The 20,294-nt window shown below is 36.5% G+C and overlaps 1 protein-coding gene across 1 annotated transcript in view; it reads left to right on the top strand.

Moving 5' to 3' along the window:
• Window positions 1-18,584, top strand: part of ZNF804A (zinc finger protein 804A) — a 334,386-nt gene extending 315,802 nt beyond the window's left edge. The window contains exons 3-4 of the mRNA XM_004390892.1: window positions 12,485-12,615; window positions 14,913-18,584. Of these exons, the coding sequence (XP_004390949.1) occupies window positions 12,485-12,615; window positions 14,913-18,126 (3,345 nt within the window). The 3' untranslated portion in view covers window positions 18,127-18,584. The remainder of the gene's footprint in view (window positions 1-12,484; window positions 12,616-14,912) is intronic.
• The last annotated feature ends 1,710 nt before the right edge of the window (window positions 18,585-20,294 follow it).

The raw sequence follows: 20,294 nt of genomic DNA, 5'->3' as shown, positions 1-20,294 counted from the left end.
TGTTTAGTTTCTGTGTCTTTGATTTTTTTTCTTGCTTTTTCTGTTATTGATTTCTACTTTTATGGCTTTATGGTCAGAAAAGATGCTTTGTAATATTTCGATGCTTTGGATTCTGTTAAGGCTTGCTTTATGACCTAATATGTGGTCTATTCTTGAAAATGTTCCATGTGTGTTGGAAAAGAAAGTATACTTGGCTGCTGTTGGGTGAAGTGTTCGGTATATGTCCATGAGATCAAGTTGGTTGATTGTGGCATTTAGATCTTCCATATCTTTATCAAGATTCTTTCAGGGTGTTCTGCCCGTCACCGAAAGTGGTGTGTTAAAGTCTCCTACTATTATTGTGGAGCTGTATATCTCTGTATTCAATGCTGTTAGAGTTTGTTTTATGTATTTTGGAGCCCTGTTGTTGGGTGCGTAAATATTTATTATAGTTATGTCCTCCTGGTGTATTGATCTTTTAATCATGATATAGTGTTCTCCTTATGCTTTGTGGTGGATATTACTTTAAAGTCTATTTTATCAGAGATTAATATTGCCTCTCCTGCTCTTTTTTGAGTGTTGTTTGCTTGATAAATATTTTTCCTTCCTTTGAGTTTTAGTTTGTTTGTGTCTTTAAGTCTAAGGTGTGTCTCTTGTAGGCTGCATATAGACGGATCGTGTGTTTTAATCCATTCTACCACTCTCTGTTTCTTTTTGATGCATTTAGTGCATTTACATTCAGTGTAACTATTGATAGGTATGAGTTTAGTGCTGTCATTTTTTTGTGTGTTTTTCACAGTTTCTTTGTTCCACTTAATTTTCTATGCTGAGTTGTGTTTCTTTATGTTTTTTGTTTTCCATCTTTTTCATTGTTGTTGGTTTTGTATTTGCTGAGTCTTTATATTTTTCTTGTTTTTTATTTTGATGCGTAGGGTTGTTAGTTTTCTTTGTGGTTGCCTTAATATTTACCCCTATTTTTCTAAGTTTAAACCAATATTTTGTTTCTTTATATTGCCTTGACTTCCTCTCCATATGAAAAATCTATGTCTACATTTTTTAAGTCCCTCTTTTTTGTTTTACTGTTGTTATCTTTTACATATTGATATACCAGTTTCCCTGTTTTCAGTGTTTTAGCTTTGATTTACTTTTGTGACTTCCCTATCTGTGTTGATATCTGGTTGCTCTGTCCTGTGTTCTAGTCTTTGGCAGTTATCGGAAGTTATTGATTTTCTAACCCCAGGTTTCCCTTTAGTATTTCTTGTAATTTTGGTTTGGTTTTTGCAAATTCCCTAAACTTCTGTTTATCTAGAAATGCTCTAATTTCACCATCATATTTAAGAGACAGTTTTTCTGGATATATAATTCTTGGCTGGCAATTTTTTTCCTTCAAGGCTTTGTATATGTCATCCCATTGCCTTCTTCCCTGCATAGTTTCTGCTGAGTAGTCCGAGTTTATGCTTATTGACTCTCCTTTGTAGCTGACTTTTCATTTATCCCTAGCCGCTCTTAAAATTCTCTCCTTATCTTTAGTTTTGGCAAGTTTGAATATAAAATGTCTTGGTAACTTTCTTTGGGGATCTACCTTATGTGGGGTTTGATGAACATCTTGGATAGATATCTTCTCATCTTTCATCATATCAAGGAAATTTTCTGCCAACAGTCTTTAACAATTCTCTCTGTATTTTCTATTTTCCCCCTCGTTCTGGTATTCCAATCACTTGTAGGTTATTCCTCTTGATAGAGTCCTACATAATTCTTAGAGTTTCTTCATTTTTTAAAATTCTTTTATCTTCTTTTTCCTCAAAGCAGTTGATGTCAAGTGCTTTATCTACAATCTCACTAATCCTGACTTCTATTGCCTCAATTCTACTCTTATGACTTTGTATTGAGTTGTCTAATTCTGAAATTTTATTGCTAATCTTCTAGATTTCTAATTGCTGTCTATGTATTCTTGCAACCTATTAAATTTGTCATTATGCTCTTGAATAACCTTCTTACGATCCTCTATTGCTTTGTCTGTGTGTTCCTTAGTTTTTCTGTGTTTTGTCTGATCTTCTTCCTGATCTCTTAGAGAGTTCTGTATATTAATTTTTTGTATTCTGCCTCCAGTAATTCCAAGGAATTCTCTTCCTCTGGAAAATTTCATGGTTCTTTAGTTTGGGAGATTGCTGAACCCATCATGGTACACCTCTTTATGTGATTAGATACTGACTATTGTCTCTGAGCCATCAACATGTTGTTATATTTATTTATTTTATGTTTGCTTACTGTCTCCTAGCTTCTTGTTTTGTTTTGTTTTAATATGCCCAAATAGGCTGCTCATGTGAGCTAGTTTGATTATTGGTGCCTTTGAAGCTCTAACATCCTGTCACCAGGTGGTTAGATCTGTTACTAGGTATGTGAGCCCAGGAGTCCTTTTACTTTTCTTTTATAAATTCAGCTCAGGTATCCAGGTAGTAGGTCACCATGTGTGTGGTGGAGGTTCTCACCTACAGTCCTAGACAGTCATGGGTGATTGGTGTAGGCACAGGTATCTGACTGCAGTAGGGGGTAACATGCTGAGCAAGGCAGATCGTTGACTACTGCCCCAGAGTGTCTGGGAGAAAACCGTGTCCCTGTTCCCTAGAGCACGTAGGTGAATGAGTTTTGCCACTGGACTATGAGCACCCAATGCTTTTGGCTGTGAGGGCTGGGAGGCACCACTTATTCTTGGACCCCTGTCACGGGTGGCTAGGTGGTGTGGGTAGAGCCACCAGTCCTAAGGCCCTGATGTGGATAGGTGAATACCTTGATTAATGGGCAGAGCAGTGTCAAATGTCATGAACCTACCACTTCACCGTATAGCTGACTTCAGTTATATACCTGTTGTACTGTGGTAATGAGGGCCTATGCTGTTTAAATGGCCCCAACCAGGTCTATGCAGGGGTGAAAGACATTGAAAGTTCGTGGATACCTTATTCCAGTAACTAGGCAAAGGATTTGTGCCCACCCTGGGTTCCTGGCTTAGGGGAGCTGGTAAATTATTTTTTCCCTGTTTGTTAATTTGTTCTCTCTCCAAGGCTGGGAGAGTGGTTCAGGGCATGTGACAGGTCCTACTTCTGGCCCAGGGGACTTGGCAATCACTGAAGCCAGCTGGGACCCAGTGCAGAGTGGGGAGCAGGGAGGTAAATTGGAGAGAGGTTTTTCCCAAGGGGGTGTTTTTTGATCCACATGATACGCCAGATGCAAGTACTTATCTTTTGCTGATTGAGCACTGCTTTTCACTGGCTCTGGATACCCGAGTAGACTCTGCCACTGGGTCTCTCCCTTGTGGAAAATGCCTCCAGAGTGCCACTGCTTGCCTCACCATGCACGCGAGCATATCCGGCCTGAAGGGTGCTAGCTCCCGTGGATCAGGTGTGGCAACTTCTTGCTGCTTCTGAACCATGTCTCCCTCCCCTGCCTCTCAGTCCGATTCCTCAACTTTGCCTTTGATGTTCAGGGCTCCTAGATTGTCATATATAATTGGTTCACTTGTTTTTTCAGGTCTTTGTTGTAAGAGGGACCACAGGAAGCCATCTCAGCCCCGCCTCACCTGCCACTAATTCTTGCATTTCATGTTGTCCCTCCTTATGTATTTTTCTTTTGGCTATGGTCCTTCCTGACAAAAGGTATACTTATGATAATCCAATAATAATATATCTCAGCCCTGATATATTTAAAACTATTTTCTTTGCTCTCATCATTTGCTTGAGTATAGAATTCTAGATTTAAAATCATTTTCCCTCAGAAATTCAAATATGCAGCATTTTTTTTCTTCTAGAATTCAGTGTTATTATGTCAGTTGTATTCTCATGTTTTTATGGGTGATTTGTTATTTTTTTTCTTCTCAAAGAATTAGGATGATTAGTAAAGAGCTGGAATATGTAAATTTGTTTCCAATATATTTCATTCCTGACTAGAGGGCGGACTTTGGGCTTTGTGTTCATGGGTAGAGTTCATACACGGGTTGGCATGTTTCCATTTGAGGTGACTGTATGGTGAGTAGTTAGTGAAGATGGGCACCTCTGTAATTGCTAAAATATGCAGTTTTTATTTGGCCAGTGGTGCTGCTTCTTTCTGTTTATCCAATGTCTAGTTATCTCAGTATCTGATATTTTCCTGTTTCCTTTTCAGGTCATAACAATTATACTAGAATGTTTCACAGGCAGATCACCTACTGTTTTAGAATTCATATTTTAATCTTAATGATAAAATAAATTTGCTGCCAGCTTCATATGCTCTGTATTTGAAGAGAAGCAATGGCTGGAAGAGATCCACTGATCTAACTGTGCAGAGTGTAGTTTTAAAATAAAATAGTCTGATAATTACATCTGGGTCCATTCATCATTTTTATTTTTATCAATTCTGTATGCATATCTTCTGTATTTCCCTTTGGAATTACCATGCTTAGCTTAGTGTTCTAGGCTGCGATTTTCCTTGTCTGTATTTTCTCTCTATCCAATCTCATTGGCCTTCTATACTTGGGATTTCTTTAAACATTCAGGTCCAGTTCTGGTTCATTTTCTTGGTCTGGAGAACAGATTTAATTTTATTTTCATTAATTATATTTTTTCATCTTATTTGATCATTTGAAAAGGAAGGAAAATATTTGATGTATCATTTTTCAACTCTTTTTGAAATTATTGCTTTTCTATCTTAATGCACCCTCAAAATATGTGTAAAATGTTTAAAGATCAAATTAATCCAATATCAATCTATTCTATTCTACTTCCAACTGCACATGCAGTACTTCTTCCTCTGACCCTACCCACCTAGAACTAGGTCAAATCTCACAAGTTAAAGAACCCAGTCCTCCAAACCACCAAGTCTTTCCAAAACTTCTGATGCTAGATACAGACTTGGTGTCCCCATGACACTCTCACTTCTGACCTGCTGGCTACAAATTTGGAGGTTTCCCACTACACCCTCAGGATGCCAGCTGTAAGCTCAGGGGTCCCCAGAACCCCTTTATTTCTGAACTGCTGGCTCCTAACACTAGAATGACTCATAGAACTCAGAAAAGAGTTATACTCATGATTAAAGTTTTATTAGAGCAAAAACTACAAACGAAGAGGCACATAGGATGAGGGGTCACATTGTGGTGTTTTGATGTGGGATAAAAGGGACATACTACCCTCCCTTGGACATTGATATCTATCACCAGCCAGAAAACCAATGGAGCTTCTATGTCCAGAGCCTTTACTGGGGCCTCATTATATACTTATGATTGATTGACTCATGTCTTCCTCCCTTGAGGGTCGGCTGATAACACATGATGCATCTTTCTAGCTCCCACTTGAGTCAACTCATTAGCATAACCTGTCAGGTGTGGAGCCCTCTTAGGTAACAAAGACACTTCAATCACTGGGGAATTCCAAGGTTTTTGGAGGTTATCTCTCAGGAAGGCAGGACAAATCCAAATTCTTTGGACAGATTGTTAACCCACACAATTAAAAACAGAGTTCCAGGTTTTCTACTAAAATTCATAAAATAATACATAGGACAGCTGGTTGCACTCATTTTGCCTAATTATAGGATAGAACCCACGCACTTTAACATACTATCTATGCATTTTTATTCTTAAGAGTAATGCATTGCCTTTTAAACTTCATCTTTGCTTTATTCCCTGTGGTAGGCAGGATTAAAGACATTCTCTCGGGATTCCCAGCCACTGATGTATACACACCTTCTCCCAGTTATTCAGTCAAACATTAATCTATGTTCTGTTTGTAAAGGGATTATGCAGATGTAATTAAACTACCAAATAAATTCACTTTAAGATTATCCTGGTTGGGCCTGACCTAATCACATGAATTCTTTAAAAACAGAATTTTTTCTGGCTGGTCACTGAAGAAAAATCAGGTATTTGAAGCATGAGGGGGATTTGACATGCATATAAAGAACATATGATTGGAGAATCCACAAAGTGATAATTTTGTTTCAGTTTTTAAATATGTCTCATTTTTATATTTCAAATTTCAGTGTAAATCTCTATTGTCAAAGTAAAACACACTAGTAAGAGAAAATTGGAAAAATATCATATTATGGAAATTAGAAAATAAATTCTTCTGCTTTTACCTTCCAAAGATGAACATTGTTAAAATTTTGTGTATTTTTTCTGGAATTTTTATTCTACCTGCATAAATGCATATACTTTTGATTATATTGTATAAATATGAACATATTACTTTTTAATAATATTATAATCCAATAATTTTCCAAATATTTTACACCTGTTAGCATTATTGGTAATAGCTGCATAATATTTTCTTATAAGTTGAGCCGTGGCTTTTAACCATTATTCAATTACTGACCACTCAAGTTATTCATGTATTGTTTTAAGTAGAAGTGTCATTATCACTTACACTTGAGTTTCCATTGCTTTGCCTGTATTACCAAAGATCTTAGGCAGATTTCTGTCAGTAAATTTTTAAACCTCCTATTGTATGTGGAAGTTAACCGCTGCCATCCTGTACCAATTTAATGTGACAAGCATTCATGAACAGTTACAATGCACAAGACACTTCTCAAGACACTTAAGAAAACGCATTGAATGGTCAGAAAATCAGTTTTACACATAAAACATAACAGTTGCAAAGACTTTTATATTCTAGCTAGATAGAGGTTTTTGTCCACAAAGAGAAGCTTGAGTTAATGGAATCTAAGAATGAAAAGGCCTTGGGGAAAGGTATTGTTCAGATCTGATATGCCATTAAGAGATTAGATGCTTTTAAAGCAGCCGTGAGAAAAGTCCAAATGATACACATTCATGATAGTAATGGGAAAAGAAATTTTTAGAGTCTTCCACAGGTTCACTCAGTATAATGCCATTGATTAAATAATGACTGGAAGGAAATTACACACTGAAGTGTGATATCATTCACTAGAATATCTTAGTCTTCTCTGAAGAAATGTATTTGCTAACATTCTAATAGAATGCACGGCATAGTGTCTTTCAAGAGAGGGAAATTGATCAGGAGTTAGAGATGGTGATTGAGTTGTAATTCTTTGAGGGTATTACTTCTATGTAAGATAAAAAGTATGCTTAGATTTTTTGAAATATATTGAAAATAGTTCTTGATAGAAACTACTCTCTGAGATTCAAAGGAAATTTTAACCCCGTGAAAACAGTAATAGTGATTATGTATTAACTTAAACTAGGAAGTATGAAACTAGGAATAGGAATATTGGAACACTGCAGAAGGGTAATGGATTTAATTCTAGTAAGAAATAGTTAACAAGATAATTCCTGTTGTTGTTGTACGTGTATAGTTTATTTAATAACTAACTTCATTTTACTTGGATCCACAATCAACACCCATGGAAGCAGCAGTCAAGAAATCAAACGACATATTGCATTGGGCAAATCTGCTGCAAAAAATCACTTTAAAATGTCAAAAAGCAAAGATGTCACTTGAGGACTAAGGTGTGCCTGACCCAAGCCATGGTATTTTCAATAGCCTCATGTACATGTGAAAGCTGGACAATGAATAAGGAAGAATGAAGAATTTATGGCTTTGAATTATGGTGTTGGCAAAGAATATTGACTATACCACGGACTGCCAGAAGAAACACAAATCTGTCTCGGAAGAAGTACGGCCAGAATGCTCCTTAGAAGGGAGGATAGTGAGATTTTGTCTCATATATTTTGGACATATTATCAGGAGGCACCAGTCCTGGAGAAGGACATCATGCTTGGTAAAGAAGAAGGTCAGTGAAAAAGAGGAAGACTCTCAATGAGATGGATTGATACAGTGGCTGCAACAATGGGCTCAAGAATAGCAACGATTGTGAGGATGACACAGGACTAGGCAGTGTTTCGTTCTGTTATACATAGGGTCGCTATGAGCGGGAACTGACTCAGTAACACCTAACAATAACAATAACAACTTCATCTTAAAAGATGGTGTTGGAAGCATATGCCTTAGAATGTATAAAATGGAAAGAAATTTAGATATCATCAGCATCTTCATCTGAGGAGAGTGGCATCTAATACTATGAGGGGAATTATCCAGTGACACCCTTAGTTAGTGGGTATATAAATTATGTTCAGCTGCAAATAAGATAAAATTCAAATAATGGTGTTTCCTTCCCCTCCTCCACCCCCCCACCCCCCGCCCCCCAGACTACATAGGTAATCAGTCAGGGCTAGTGCAGTAGTTTATCCATACTGTTAGGGGCCTAAACTTGTCTAATTTTCTGCTCTGCTATCATTAACATCTAGGCCTTGTCTGCCAAGCTGATAGCCTCAAAATTGAAAGACGGCTGCAGTCCATCTTAGACTCACGTTTGCACATAGGGTAGAGAGAGAATGCCATCGCTAAAAAAGAGAAAGGGAACAATTTTTCTGAGACTTTACATTTTTGTGGTTGTTATTTTGTTTTTTTAGAGATATCCTCCTCATAGACATATGCTTACAATTCAGTAGTGTCATATAGCCAATCTTATTTACAAAGAAGTCTGGGATTTTTACTGTATTGGTTGAGTACATTTCTGTCTCTTTAAAACTTGAATTCTATTAATGTTGTTGTTAGTTGCTGTCACCTTGATTCTGACTCATGGTGACCACATGTGTGGAGAATGGAATTACTCCATAGATTTTTCAAGGCTGTGACCTTTCAGAAGCAGACCTCAGTCTTGTCTTCCAAGTGCCTCTGGGTGGGTTTGAACTGCCAACCTTTCAGCTAGGAGTCAAGCACTTAACCATTTGTGCCACCCAGAGACTCCAAGTAATGAAGAGTTGTTATGAGTCGATTTCAAACTCATAGTAGAAGGATGCAGTGATAAGTTGTAGGCAACTTGCAATGCTCATCACAAATATCACTAGAATACCTGTCCTCTGGTTTTCTTTAGATATACCACACTTGCCCATTGCTGGGGTTTAGATAACTCTTCTTTTCCTCACCCTTTACAAACTTGCAGCTAAGGAGTATCAGCACAATCTTGCAACTAAGAGAAGTGATCAAAACAAAACCCACCTGCAATTCACTGGTACTTGTAGCTCTCTGGATCTAACTAAGATGGTTGTTACCAAAGACAGACTTTCCTCACAAGAATACAGCCACCTTTAGCCATCCTTAAGTACTAAGGTAATAAAATGAACAAGAGCAAAATTCCGAAAATGCACACATATATGTATAACACTCACACTGCTGGTTCATTAGAAATAGATTTTTCCATATGCTCAAATACTGTGTTAAGAAAGTCTTCTTGAGTGGTTTTTGGCTTTATGTTATAAATAAACAAAAGTAACATTCATGTTTGGTTATTACTGAAAGACACAGTTTTTTTTTTAAATTTTCTGAAGGGACATGACTATATTTATACACAAATAAATAAGATTTCTTATGGTGCTGGATTTTGCTATATGATTGCTAGCTCCATTACTTGAGGAGAAAATGGCCAATGTATGAAAATTAGTTAATGCAAAGGAGCTTTTATATAGGTGTCCTATGTGCGTTCTTTATCATAATACTCATAACTCTATAGTGATGTAATCTCCATGTACACTGCTGATATGGATTTTGAGGCTGTTTCAGATTCAGATGTCTTTTATTATGAGACTATAAGCTCTTTCAAGTAAGACATGGTGTAGTATTCCTCTTTGTATCTTTAGAACCTCATATAGTTTCTGGCAAATGTCATAGGCTCAATAAATATTTGTTAATATTAGCTAAATATTTTTAAACCCACTGTTAATTTGAATAGTCTAAGTGATTATTATTCCTACTAATACAACTATTAAAAAATGAGTCAGATTGATAATCAAGAGCATTGAAGAAGAGAGGAGAGATATCCAAGTGTCTGTTTCTGCTTCCTGGCTTACGTTCTGAAGGGTGATCATGGGTTGTCTTAGTCATCTAGTGCTGCTATAACAGAAATACCACAAGTGGATGGCTTTAGCAAACAGAAGTTTATTCTCTCACAGTCTGGTAGGCTAGAAGTTCAAATTCAGGGCGCCAACTCCTGGGGAAGGCTTTCTCTTCCTGTCGGCTCTGGGGGAAGGTCCTTGTCATTACCCTTCTCCTGGTCTAGGAGCTTCTCAGTGCAGGAATCCCAGTCAAAAGGGCACGTTCTGCTCCAGCGCTGCTTTCTTGGTGGTATGAGGTCACCGTGTCTCTCTGCTCACTTCTCTCTTATATCTCAAAAGAGATTGGCTTAAGATACAACCAAATCTTGTAGATTGAGTCCTGCCTTATTAAAATAACTGCAGCTAATTCCACCTCATTAACATCATAGAGAGAAGATTTATAAAACATAGGAAAATCACAACAGATGACAAAATGGTAGACAATTACACAATACTGGGAATCATGGCCTAGCTAAGATGACAGATATTTTGGGGGTATACAGTTCAGTCTATGACATGGGGTAAATGCTAAATTTCAGGCCTATGGGTATTTTAAGTGATATAATTTGTGGACCAGTGTCTTTGATATGCCTCTCCTTTAAAGAGATCCTAGGAAAGATAATTTACCATTGTTAGGGCAACTGTGATTTGTAGAACCGGTTATAGTTATCCCTGGGAGTATATGATATGTTGCCAGGGAGCATGGAGTACTGTAGGTTACACATCTTCTTGGAGCATTTCTTTAATAATTTATTGGTCATAGTTCCAAGCGAAAAAAAAAGAAAACACAAATGGTGCGATCGAAGTACGATAACTTGAAAAGGATTTATTTATAAAAATGCTCTTAACCAAGATATGGGTGTAGAGGAGCCACAAAGATAATGCAATAATGAGGAGCTAGTAGCAGGACATTGTTGCCATCTCTGATCCTAAAGATAAAAGGGCAGGAATAGTTATTAGGATACATATGGAGAGAAGGTCTCAAGGATCTGCCCATCTTTTGAGAGGATGATATTAGATGAAGGGATACAGCCAACCTAAGCTGACCTCATAAGAATGATCCAAGAGAATAAACACTCTCACTCTTCTCCCTCCCTTTGTTCTTCCTGGAGCCCCCACCTTGCTAAAGCTAACGGAAGCCCTAGGGCACAAGAGCCTTGGTGATGTGGTTCATAGCTTTTAATGGCACAAAAAAAATTATAGAATAAGTTAAAAATTCTTCTGATTAACTACACAAATAAAGCTTCAGCTAGTACCTTGTACTCTACTCCAGTGCTCCAAGTGGCTGCACATTCTCTGTTCTCTGTTAATAATGACATTCCTGATAAAGAATGGGAGAAGCATGAAAGGGTCAAAATGTAACATGAGGATACACTTGTGATCCTCTGTTGTCTTGTCTGGAGAAGGACATCATGCTTGGTAAAGCAGAAGGTCAGTGAAAAAGAGGAAGACCCTCAACAAGATGGATTGACACAGTAGCTGCAACAATGGGCTCAAACATAACAACGGTTTTGAGGATGGCACAGGACCGGGTAATGTTTCGTTCCATTGTACATAAGGTCATTGTGAGTTGGAACTGACTGGTCAGCACCTAACAACAACAACAAATGATTTACATGATAATTCAAGAAATATTTATTGAGTAGGCATTGATGTACCGGGCACTGTTCTAATAAGCCCCTGGCATACATCAGTGAATAATAAGGCATTTATTAAGACTTTGTTCAATCTCCATAAAAATGTGATTAGTATATATGTTATCCTCTTAGGGTCCTACGCTAAGACTCTGACCCATCACAATTGTATAACGACATGAGCCTTCAGGGAAAGAAAAATAATACTTTAGACGTTTTAATAACGATTATGCTATCCCCATAAAAGACCATGGTGAAAATATTTGGGGCATAAACTACTTTGATGTTTCTTATATCATACCACATATACAGCTATTTATCAGTTCTATTCAAATCAACATGATCATTTTCTGACATTCAACTTGGAAAATGACCTCCTTTCATACAAATTAAAAAATAATGCTCAATGTAATAATAAATTCTGGAAAAACTATCTTTTTTCTTTCTAGATCTTGAATTATTTGCGAAATGTATCTGATAGTTGAGGGAAGGAGGTTTGCTGGTTTTCAATCACATCAGCCAAGGTCATTTGCATTGTGTATTAACATAAGACTTTCAGTCTTTTTCAGAAAATTTGAGAAGGACCAGATAACTTTCCAATATATGACACATTAAATATGTGGAAGGTATTAAAAATAACTGAAATACTCAAGTGAATTGAGTTTGTTTAAAAATTAGGGGTTTCTGATACTTCAACACTTCATCTGAATTAGACAGTCAAAGAGCCTTAGCAGGCAACAATCAATAAGAAGAGATGAAAGTTTTCAATTGTAATTTACCTGAAGCATGAGTATAATATATCCTTTAATATAGTGTAATAACATACTTTGCTGCTTTCATAAGTGCAAGAAAACACTTTTGTTAGATGTGGATTGTGGTGAATATTGCACTCTCCTTAGATGAGATCAAAGATGAAGTATTGAAAAATTGTAACAACAACAATAACTTTAAAATTGTCACAGATCCAAATACTATTAATCATTTCCATATCTTTTAATAGAGGCTCAAAGAACTGAAACAAAGAGAATTTGCTCGAAATGTAGCATCTAAATCCAGAAAAGATGAAAGGAAACAGGAAAAGGCACTTCAACGCCTGCACAAGCTTGCAGAGCTGAGAAAGGAAACTGTGTGGTGAGTATTCAATGAAATGTTGTTTTCTTAAAACATGACAAAGAGAATGAGAGGTAGAAATAAGGGCACAAATCCATTTATATCTGTACCCAGAATAAGGCGCCCACCTTTTCATGGCTTTTTGTGAATTGTAGACTGTAATTTGAATTTGAATTTCATGCAAAAAACCTATTTAATGCATTCTTCAGTAAAAAGCCAAAATTACTATAATTTCAGTTTGTAAAAAATAAATTTCACATTGTGCTCCTATTTAAGCTATATTACTTGAAAGCAATTCAGTTTTTTTTGGTGAAATTCAAAACATTTAATTGAAGAAGAGAGCAAGGCACTGTCTCTTGACCTTTGTTGTATATGGAATTTTAAGAGGAACTTATTTTTTGAATGATAATTTGAAGAACTTTTGTTTGAGATTATCTTTAAGATAAAGAAAAAAGAAGATCAGAAAGACCTTGTAAACTTCACAGGCAGGTCAGAATTAGTTTCACTGTGAATAAACTATAACTAGGTTGGTAGATAGATATTCACAACTCTTAAACTTTGACCTAGTTCTGACAGTGAGCAGCTGTTAGATGTGAACAGTGTTACAATTCAGACCTTAGAATTCAGGCCAGGACAACGTTATAAAAAGACTGCTTTTTATAGTGTCTCCACCTCCTCCCCCCGAATAAATAAAACTTCTCTGATTATAATCTAAAGCAGAGCTACTTTATGCAAGTCTAGTCTATACTCAATAGTGTTAAGACGATATTTTGATATGTCAAAACATTGGAATGTCAAAATTTGGAAAAATAAAAATAAAATTTAAACATATTTGGCATATGGAACTGCTAAAAACAAACAAAACTGCATTTAATACAAGTACAGGAACAGATCTTCAAAAACGCGGCTATTCAGTTGTACCTGCTGGGTATTTTTACTCTGTGTGGTAATAAATGAAAATATTATACAAGTGTAAGTTTATGTTATAGAGAATTGTAGGACCTAAGTTATTTAATACCTTATAAGTAGCCTTTTAAAATGTAAATTCTAATACATAAGGGAATTAGAGTTTATAATAAGAGGTGTAAAAAAACGATATTTCTTACATGAATTACTTTCCATAGTGTATACTGTATATTTCATAATATATTTATTTCCCATAAATTCAGTGCCTCTAAAGATGTGCAAAATAGAAAGTGGTGCTGTTTCTTAGTATCAGATAAGGCAATTGAGCACTCCATAGTGTTAACAATTAGATAAAGAAAATATTAAACTAACAAAATTTTTGACCACTTATAACTTCTAAGAAACTGAATTCTGAGACTGACAGAAAATTCTGCACAGCATGATTATGTTAGGGTAAGGACATAATTTAGAGATTTCTTATATTTATGTGCTGGGCAATATTGTTTTTTTAATCAGAGCTCACTATTTATGGTGTTCCATAATACTAAATACGGAGCCCTGGTGGTGTAGTGGTTAAGAGCTTGGCTGCTAACCCAAAGGCTGGCAGTTCAAACGCACCAGCTGCTCCTTGGAAATCTGTAGGAGAGTTCTACCCTGTCCTATAGGGTCTCTATGAGTCAGAATCAACTCAAAGGCAATGGGTTTGGTTTTTGGTTTTATAATACTAAATATATAGAATTCACATGTTAAGTAAATAGTCTTTTATTCCTATATTTACTGTATATTATGATGTAACTTATAACTTCATTGTAATTTTTGAATATTAAGAATAGCAATTCCAAAATACTCCAAGCTGTCTTCAAGCTAGTATTATCTCTATTTACCTTTGCATCACAGCATCCCGCTTGGCCTATGGTAGACTATCAGTGAATGCTGGTTCAATTGAATTGTTGAACTGAATTCCCAGCCGTTCTGAAGTCACAATTGAGGTTTTTGTTTCTGTTTGGTTTATTTTTTAACTTTCTTTATAGTGTCAATGACGTTAAGTATTTGTGAATTAAAAGCAATTTTATCTTGGAAAATTCTACAACCACTTGATATATCACTGGAAAGGCCATGGGGGTCAAAATCTTGGTAAGGAAGCACTGGTTGAGAGCATAGGAATGAGCTGTGAAAGTAATTTCAAAACAGCATTTCCAAGTTACCTAGAACAATAACCAACATTGAAGAAAACTGTGGTACTGGAGAAGGCAATTAAGCCATATGAAATTAAATGCAGAACTATATATTCTCTTACAAAGATTCAAAAAATTGAAAAGAAAATCTCATAATGACATTTCTAAGATGTAAGTGTTCAGATATTTTTTTCTCAAAGTTATATTATCTAACATGAATTTTGTTTCTTTTTGTAGTGCTCCTGGAAGTGGCCCCATGTTCAAGTCAACAACTGTTACTGTGAGAGAAAATCTTAATGAAATCTCAGGAAAAGTTGTGGGTTCAGTTAACAACCAGGAAGAATTCAAATATACTTTGATGCATAGTGAAGAGAATTCTAAAGATGTTACTGCTGTTGCTGCAGATTCAGAAAGCGCAAATAATTATACAGCAAAAAATAACCAACTTGGGGATCAAGCCCTGGGAATTCACAGACACAAAATTGGCTTTTCTTTTGCATTTCCAAAGAAAGCATCAGTGAAGCTAGAGTCCTCAGCTGCAGCCTTTTCTGAATACAATGATGATGCCTCTGCGGAAAAAGGATTTAGCAGAAAAAGTAGATTTGTCCCTGGTGCTAGTCACCTTCCACTATCTTCACCAACAGATGTGCTTTTGAGTTCTGAGGATGCTAACACTTTTCACCCACCAGAGGGAATGTGCTCTGACAAAGAAGAAAAGCTTCAAACTCAAGAGATGAAAGAAGTCTCTAGTAAAAAAGATACATTATTATTACCTCCATTTTGCCTTCAACTCCCTTTATCTTCTGATTCAGATAATTGCCAAAATTCAGTTCCAATAGCAGATCAGATACCACCAGAAGATGTTATTATTAATGAAGACATATCCATGAGTGGTCACAGGTCTGAGTTGTTGGGAAATAAATCCACAGTTCCTGATATGCCTAACGATTGCTTATCTTTGCAAGCTACCACAGAGGAAAATGTTAAGAACAATGATGCATCAACAATTGAAGCTGAAAGTAAAAATCATGGTCCTGAGATTTTGGCCCCTTCAAATACTGAAGAGGAAAATATAAACTTACATAAAAAAACAGATTCATGTAAAAGACAAGGTGAGCCATTTGTACCTGTACTTAACAAACATGGATCAACAGTTCTTCAGTGGCCATCAGAAATGCTGATTTATACAACTACTGAACCATCAGTCTCCTACAGTTGCAATCCCCTCTGTTTTGATTTCAAGTCCACTAAATTAAGCAACAATCTAGATAAAAATAAACTGCCCTTAAATGATCTTTCCTCTCAGCAGAAGGGAGAAGAGATTTGCAAGGAATCAGTTTCAGAGTGCAAGGACACATCTGTCACAGGAGTCACTGATTATGAAATTGTAGGTAGTAGAAGAGAATATACCCAAGTCACTCCTATTTTAGCTGATGAAACTGTCTCCAAGAGTTATGATTCTGGAAGAAATGGGAATATGGGTCTGAGATTTAAAAATATTTCCTGTAGAATCAGAAACACAGAAAAATGTAATTCCACTGAAAAGCAAATAAAACAAGACACTCTAGATGAGAAATACAACAAAATAAGGTTGAAAGATACTCATGAACACTGGTTCCATAAAAGTAGAAGAAAAAAAAGAAAAAGAAAGTTATGTCATCATCATGGGGAGAAAACCAAAGAATTAGAATCTCGTTTTGAAATGGAAATGGAGAATAATTACACTGATAAAACTAGGACAAATCTACTGGAAACAATTTCAGAAAAACAGTATTTAGATGCAGAGCAATTATCAGAATCACATCACTTACCTGATAAAAGGCCAAAGTCAGCATCCGTATACCTAAGTGAAAATGAAGAAATGTGTAAAACTTGGAACACCAAATACAATAATACTGATGCTATCAGTTCTAAAAACAACTATAGAAGGAACACAATTGCTTTAAATGGACAATCAAATCCAACCATGGTACATTCTGGGAAACATAATTTAACATATTCCAGAACTTTCAATAGTTGGAAAGCCAAAAAGTTGAGCTGTAGCCAGGATCACAAATGCTTAGTTCTTCAAAATGATGTGAAATGCATGAGTCAGAATCAGGCTGTTAAAAGAGGTTGTAATTCTCTTGAATCAGAAAGATTCCATCGAAAACGTAGACAGCATTCATATTCTTCAGATGAAAGTTTAAATCAGAATTACTTGCCAGAGGAAATTTTGAGGCCATCAAGTACTTCAGTTGCTCCGTCTAATTCTAAAAAGAAACGGAGGAGGAAAAGAAGCAGATTCCACACTAGATTTGAAGCTTTGGATCTTAAAGAGGATACAAATTATCTCATGAAAGACAATTCTTCATTAAGTAATCTAGATGAGTTAATAAATGAAGACAAAAAAGAGGAAATAAAACCACAAGAAGTTACAAATATTGAAAGTAACTCAGAAAAAACAGACCAAGTAGAAAACAACCTAACTTTGGACTCTAGCAATCTTCTTCCTTCTGAAACCAATGGTGAAACTGAACATTTGGTTATGGAGACCACTTCTGCTGAATTTTCAGAGGTTTCCAGTGATCCCACCACATCTCTCTATGTTGCTAGTGTTCCAACAAAAGTAGCAATTGAAAATACCTTGCTTGAACATAAGAAAAGATGTGAGCCGATTAATATTAATGGAAAACAAATTCCTCCCAAGGTGCCCAATATTGAAAGGAACTTTAGACAGCCACAACCTAAATCATACTTTTGCCATTATGAACTGGCTGAGGCCCTTCCACAAGGAAAGATGAATGAGGCATCAACTGAGTGGCTACGGTATAATTCAGGAATCCTTAACACACAACCACCATTACCATTCAAAGAAGCACATGTCAGTGGTCATACCTTTGTAACAACTGAGCAAATTCTCGCTCCATTAGCTTTACCAGAACAAGCATTATTAATCCCACTAGAAAACCATGACAAATTCAAAGATCTACCATGTGAGGCATACCAGCACATCATACAGCCGAACATGCTGGTCAACAAGGTCAAATTTACCTTTCCTCCAGCTGTCCTCCCACCCCCTAGCACACCTCTGCAGCCTTTGCCTTTGCAGCAGCCCTTATGTTCTACCTCTGTAACCACTATCCACCACACTGTTTTGCAGCAGCATGCGGCAGCCGCTGCAGCAGCAGCAGCCGCCGCAGCCGCAGGGACATTTAAAGTACTTCAACCACAGCAACAGTTTCTTTCCCAAGTCCCAGCTCTATCCAGAACATCGTTACCTCAGATCTCAGTAGGACCTAGGCTTTGTCCTGGGAACCACCCGACTTTTGTGGCTCCTCCTCAGATGCCAATCATTCCAGCTTCGGTTCTCCATCCTAGTCATCTGGCTTTCCCACCTTTACCCCATGCACTCTTTCCTTCATTGCTTTCCCCGCACCCTACTGTCATCCCTCTGCAACCTCTCTTCTAGTCATCACCATAAAGGGGACAGGAAATATCCCTGTGTAAACTATTGCTATATGCATAAGTGCTCATCTAAGCGGATAAATGGCTCTTTAAATGGTGAAAATAAACTGGTCCAAATATGGCCACATTGATTTTAAATCATTTACTGTAATGTAATGATGCAAATATAGTCTTAAGTTTCTGATATATATTATAAAAGCACTGACTAGTTTGAAAATCAATACAATATATGCTGTATATTAAAATGTCTTAAGGGTATGTAAAATGTACATAAAATATATTTATAGTACGGTAATTTATGTTGTAAAGTATGCTCTTTGGTTTTTTTAATCTTTGTGTATTTGCACCTATTTAATGTTTAGACAAAGCTGATGGCACTATGTTTTGTACCACGTTCCTTGAAACTGTAAATTCGGTGAAAAAATTCTCTTGCAATAAATTTTTGTTAACTATTTAAGTAAATCAAACTTTTGTTTTTAGTTGGATTTTCACTGTCTTAGGAATGTTTAGTAACAGTAGATTTTAGATTTATGTTGGCTCTTCTGTCCAATGGACCTCTGAACCTCAGAAGCCCTGGAAAATATCTTTGGAGCTCTATTACTACTTAAACTGTGATGCCATCTTCTTATAATATGATGTCATGTGTATAACAGGTCTATTTGTTGTTTTGTCTGAACTACTGTTGCTTATACTCAGAGTTCACTATATTTCCTGAACAATATTTGGGGGAAAATAATTCAAAAACATGCAGAGTACTTAGAATTCTTCCAGGAATTGTAAAACAGCACTAGTAGACAAAAAATGGCAAATAATCAATACAACCATTTAGAACACTTTTGTATGTAAAAATTCTGAAACTTTTTATCTTTATTTTTAGTTATTGTAGGAAATATGCATCTATAAGAAGGTTGCCATAAATTGAGGAATGGTCTTAATTTTAATAAGTCATTATTCCTTATATAACTCATAATGGAAGATCTGAAAGTGGGATGGAGAGTAAATAAACCCCTCTTCCTTTGATATGGTGGTATCATATCGCCAAATCACCCAGGAACAATTAGAAAGTTCCACATCACTCTTCCAGATTCTTCATTCATCATGAATAACCTCTGCACTATTGTTCATTCAAATGCATCTATGTGGGCTGAAAAATGGAATTACTCAATGGAAAACTAAGGCACATTACACTTTTACCAAGGAAGTTTTCTAATATGTACCTGTCCCAGTCCATGGCATTTGGCAAGGCAAAGTCTTCATGCCTGCTAAAGAGGATTTACCTCTTCATGTGCAAATCATAAAGAGAAGATTATGGCAGCTTGTCAATGAGTCCAGTTTATCAGACAGCCCTACTGAGTTCTTCTAAAGGGAAAGCAACTTTTAAGTGATGCTGTATCGTGGAAACACTATTTCCCTGGTTGTCATGTTGTTGTTGTTAGTAGCTGTCAAGTTGGCTCTGATTCATGGCGACCCCATTAACAATTCACTTTCTCCTCACTTATCGACTATATCATTATCTGACATTTCGCATTTACGACAATAGTAAAAAATCTACTATTCAACTATTTTGTGCATTAACCAAGTATGTCTGTTAGTAACAAACACAGAGGTGTGAGGAAAGAGTACACTAGATATGATGGTTAAGGTTATGTGTCAACTCGACTGGGCCATGAATTTCAGTGGTTTGGCAGTTATATAATGATGTACTTTGGCAGTTATGTAATGATGTAGTCATCCTCCATTTTCACATAACCCTGAATTTACATAACAACTTGGCCTTTGAAACCTTATTGTTGTTGTTAGGTGCCATCGAGTTGGTTCCAACTGATAGTGGCCCTATGTACAACAGAATGGAACACTGCCCGGTCCTGCACCATCCTCACAATCGTTGTTATGCTTGAGCCCGTTGTTGCAGCCACTGTGTCAAGCCATCTCCTTGAGGGTCTTCCTCTTTTTCGCTGACCCTCTACTTTACCAAGCATGACGTTCTCCAGGGACTGGGCCTTCCTTATAACTTGTCCAGGTATGTAAGATGAAGTGTTGCCATCACCCCTTCTAAGGAAATTCTGTATGTACTTCTTCCAAGAGAGATTTGTTCTTTCTTTTGGTAGTCCATATGTTATCCATAATTTAGAAGCTAACCATGTCGATAAGTGAGAGAAGTTACAGAACGAA

This window comes from Trichechus manatus, unplaced genomic scaffold (genome assembly GCF_000243295.1).
Source record: "Trichechus manatus latirostris isolate Lorelei unplaced genomic scaffold, TriManLat1.0 scaffold00342, whole genome shotgun sequence".
Classification (NCBI taxonomy): Eukaryota; Metazoa; Chordata; class Mammalia; order Sirenia; family Trichechidae; genus Trichechus; species Trichechus manatus.
The sequence above is the reverse complement of the archived record's forward strand: the minus strand, read 5'-3'. Positions and strand labels throughout refer to the sequence as shown.